This window comes from Solanum pennellii, chromosome 7, assembly GCF_001406875.1.
Source record: "Solanum pennellii chromosome 7, SPENNV200".
NCBI lineage: Eukaryota > Viridiplantae > Streptophyta > Magnoliopsida > Solanales > Solanaceae > Solanum > Solanum pennellii.
Genome location: NC_028643.1, coordinates 13,305,002 through 13,309,945, shown reverse-complemented (window position 1 = coordinate 13,309,945; position 4,944 = coordinate 13,305,002). Strand labels below are relative to the sequence as shown.

General features: G+C 33.5%; 1 protein-coding gene across 1 annotated transcript; it reads right to left on the bottom strand.

The window, feature by feature from the left end:
- Positions 1–3,961: 3,961 nt before the first annotated feature.
- On the bottom strand, positions 3,962–4,534 carry LOC107024853. The gene has a single exon (XM_015225794.1). The coding sequence runs from the start codon at positions 4,532–4,534 to the stop codon at positions 3,962–3,964; it is 573 nt and encodes a 190-aa protein (XP_015081280.1).
- Between the last annotated feature and the right edge of the window lie 410 nt (positions 4,535–4,944).

Here is a 4,944-nt window from a genome sequence, read left to right as displayed (position 1 = left end):
GGGGACTTGGAGCTTCGGGGTTTCTCAGATTCAGATTGGGCGAATGATAAAAATGACAGGAAATCTACATCTGGGTTTCTCATTTTTTTGGGATCAAACTTGATGTCCTGGTGTACAAAAAAACAACCCAAGGTCTCTCGGTCCTCGACTGAAGCTGAATACCGCGCCCTTGATCTTCTTGCTGATGAGACCATGTGGGTCACATATATTCTTCGCGAACTCCGCGCCACTCACACTGTTCCTGCTCTCTATTGTGACAACAAATCAACCATCTGTGTGGCCAAGAATTCCGTCCTACACACCAGAATGAAGCATGTTGATACCGATTGTCTCTTTGTTCGCGATGAAGTTCAGGCCGGCACCATGACTGTGCAGTATGTACCCACTGAAGAACAATCGGCTGATATTCTCACCAAGCCTCTTCCGAGCCGACAGCACGATTACCTCAGTTCCAAGTTTCCGTTAGCTTCCGCTCAGCTCAGCTTGAGGGGGGATATTAACAGATAGTATTATATAAATAGTATTAAATAATATTAGTATTTACTGTGTACTAATCCTAGTCCTATTAGGATTAGTACTCCTTAATCCTAGTCCTATTAGGATTAGTACTCCTTCCTATATCTCCTATATATATCTCCCATGTATTCCCTTATTAGGTTAACACTTTAATACAATCAATATTCCTTCAAAACTCTCTTACAATTCTGGTGTCTTATTTCACTATGTAGCAAAACAATTATGGTGATATTAATGTAGATGAAATATCATTCAATCTCTGTGACGTTCTCCTGAATTCAAAACCTTTGGTAAATTTTCATATCAAAATGTTTAGTCATAGATTAATATAATTTAAAAATATACTTACAAAGTTGAGAGAAATATAAATGTTGTAATTTGATTGATAAATTTTTTATTTAATTATTGTAGAAAACAGATGATCAACTTTTGTTTTATCAAAGGTTAATTTGTGATGTATAGAATAATTTGATATGAAACTAAAAACTATATCATTACTTTGAATATATAGTGCAAATAATTGGCGACAAATATGCTTACAACTTTTAGAGTATTTATCGCGACTCGAATCTACACCCTGGACGTGGCTGGAACTCAAGAACCATTGTTGGTCCCCAAGCGAACCCTCATCCTGGCTGACTACAACTGGAAGACTAACTTAAGCATGCAAAAGCTTAAAACTGAATAAAATCAATAAACTCACCTTTACAAGGCTTTAACTCAAATGAAAAAGTTTGAATAACAATAATATATTGAACTAGACATAAAATAGACAATTTTAGTCTTTAGAACATTTAATAAAATAAATGATTAAGACAGACTCCTCAACTATACTGACTATCTATGCAGTCTCTATCTGATAAATATGAAAGCCGGGACTAAACCCACGACATCCTGACTAAACTGAAAAGTAAATGAAATCCTCCGGAAACAAGGAGGCTCGCCATGGCTAACTCGAACTCTGAGATGTATCAACGAAGCTCCTGTTAATGATCCTGAGTACTTGTGTCTGCTCTATCAAAAGATGCAGGCCAAATGGCTCAGTACGTGGAATGTACGAGCATGTAAGGGGAATTCTAAAGTATAACATATGCTTGAAACTTGAATTAAAAGGAAACATACTTATCTCTATTCAAACACACTCAAATAAACTTAGGAATAATATACTCAACTCAAGGATTAGATACTAAACTTCAAAAATATGATATTCGACTCACTGAAGCATAGATTAACTCAAGATACTCAACTTAAGGTAGTCAACTCCTGATACTCAACTGTAATGACCCGTTAGGTCATTCTTGGAAACATTAAATACCCATTTAACTAGAGAATTAATTGATGGTTTTATTAAATAACTAATTCTAATTAATATTTAATAGGTTAAGTTATAATTAGTTTAATACCACTTGACCCGTACATGGAAATAAACTATTAGTGTTTAAAAAATTGGGTCATAATTTAAGAAAAAAAAGACTCAGAAACTAACCTAAGGGGACAAATCTGAGAGGAAACGAAAAGTCGATGAAAATATTCGGAGCGGCGTCCCATGACCGTCAGTTGGTATGAATCATTCGTCTAAAATAAGATGAATTATTAGTGTTAGAATATTAGGGGAATTTCATTAATGCCAGATATAGTAGAAGGAAATTGGGTTGAACCATATTATTTTTGCTGATTCAATGTGAGATGTTTTTCATTATAATTATTATTATTTAATTATTATGAGTTTCTTTAATGCCCAATAATTAAGAAATGATTGAAATGATAAGAGTTGATGACATATATGATCCAATTAGTTTCAGTTTGTATATAAGTTCTCACAGTGCAGTGGTGATATAGTTTAGTTTTGCGCATGATCGTTCTTTTGTAGTTGAGATTTCGTTCTACAGTATAACATTATAATTCAAGTTTTGATATAATGAGATAGATAATTAATTATCTAGTGTATTATATTATATGAAAATTATTAGGATGCTATTACTTGGAGAAATTCAAACTTAAACCTAGTATTGAAACTTGAAAAATATGATAATTTAAATATTTTTTGGCATCAAAATTGGGAGTTGAATTATAAATTCGGATAAGTTTTGGGTCTAAGATAGATCTATAGTAATATGGGTGTTGTTAGTTTTAAAATCTTATTGTAATTATTAATGTGAATAGATTACATTGATTTTGAAGCTTTACGAAAAGTGAAGACTCTAGTCCCGGAGTAAATTCTTGATTGATTGAGGCGAGTGGATTTCTAAACCCTTGTTAAGTGTATGAAATTCATATATTTTTCTTGTGGTATGTGTTTGGGAGTACTGAGACTTGGTGAAGGTTTGACTTGTCTACCTTTATTAATTCTAACTAGTCAGGTACATGTGCGTTGCACGTGTGAGCCATGTTAAGTTATATCATTCTATATGCGAAGACATTTGTAAAGCAGTGTTGTCATGAGTGAGTGCATTATAATTGATGTAGTAGAAGTGTACATTGTATTTATTAGTCTTCTGATGATTACATGAGCTCTTAGTGATCTTGTATGGAGAAAAAGATTTCACTTATGCATTTAATAATATGTAGGAACTACAACACGCAGTTAATATGAAATATGAAAATAGATGTACGAAAGTATCGTTAATTATTATTAATAATAATATTAAAACATTATGATAGAATACAATATTAAAAAAGTCGATAATAGTACTCATAGAATTATTCTGAATATGACATTAACTCATTGAAACGTATGGGTCACTGAAGGATCCATTATGTTTGTATAGATTTGTTGCGTCTTCTAAACATGAGATTTGAAGCAATGTAATGTTGTTAATATATGCTATTAGTAAATAGTTAATTATCCATGTTAGAATGTCCATATATGTATATGGGGTTATCGTACCCTAAACTTTCCTATAGACGATGTTCTTTGTGTATGTTCCCTTTTGACGTTTGGGTTGCTCTGTTAGTACAAGTACTTTTGTTGTGAACATAGATATCCCTCTTGAGAGCGCCACGTACAATTGACCATTTGAGAAAACATGTTGACGTTTGACCTTGGCCTTTATTTATAGTCATTTCAAAGCAAAGGCGTACTGAATATTGCTTTTGAATGAATTTAAATGGATATCCTTCATTTTCTAGTGGTGATAGTTATATTCTGGGAAGAAACACACATTTTGTTGCAGAATGACCACTTGATATTTTCGCATAAAGGACAGTTTGGGAGAAGCCTCAACATATCACTCATGTGCCATTGCATAAACCACTTGAAAGGTCTAAATTCCTTAGCAACATGATAGATGCATTTTTCCTTCAATTCTAACATGCATTTAATAAGATATGTCAAAATCTAACAATTTTTATATTTTTACTACCTCTTGTAACTTGTAATGTATTATCTTCAATACCTATGTGGTGGGAGACCGTTTGGTGTTAAAGAATTAAGATATTCTTCTTACTAATAGTTGTTGGTGTCATCTTCTGCTGAGTCAAAGCTATTAAATATCTTGCTTTTACCTGTGAACTGGGATATTAACTTGTCATTAAGTTTATCCACATGGTCATTTCTGCTTGCTAAAATAGCTCTTTCAGTGACATATTTTGTAGTGGCAGCATTTTCTCGCAGGTTCTGACATATCTCTTTTATTATGGATTCTTTTGGAATTCCGTCCCGAGAATATTTGATAGTCATCTGCTCTGGGAGTAGAATTAAATTGTCTCTTATTGTTGGTTCATCACCGTTACCCACTCGAAGTAAGAACTCACTGAATGTTGGATCTGTTCTTGCTCTCATATTTCTTGTAAATTGAATCTTCTCAATCAAATGAAAGAGATATGATTTTACCAAGCTTGCATTTATAATTTCTGCTCTAGTTAATTTTGGAACAACTGGTAATACCTGCCGAAAATCTCCTCCAAAGACCATGACTTTTCCACCGAATGATTTATCGATGTCCATTATGCCTCTGAAGATCTTGTCGACCGTTTCTATTGTTTGTCGTCTGGCCATTGGTGCATCCCATATAATCATTTTTGCTTTTCTAATAATTTATGCGTCACCACTTTGCTTTGACATCTTTGTCATAGTTGATTCATTTGTTCGAGGAGGGATCTCAAACCTCGAGTGTATTGTATGTCCTCCTGGTAAGATTTAAGCTGCTACACAACTAGTTGTTGTTGCCAAATCTATCATACCTCTTGATCTAGCATTGGCAAGTAATGCACGGTATAGGTATGCATTTTCAGTTCCCCCAGGTCCATCCACAAAAAATATTTCAGTTGTTCCAGAATCAATTGTTTTCATTATTTTTGTAAAAGCATGATGTTGTTCTGAATTTAATTGTGACGTGCATCAAAATCTTCTGTAGGTATTTGCACATACATTTCTTCATTTATATCTCTATATTCTGATGGACCATCTTCGAGGATATTGCGATCTAG

Bases quoted from the DNA above. Each gene is read 5' to 3' on its own strand.
- LOC107024853 (XM_015225794.1), bottom strand. From the start codon at position 4,534: ATGATTATATGGGATGCACCAATGGCCAGACGACAAACAATAGAAACG.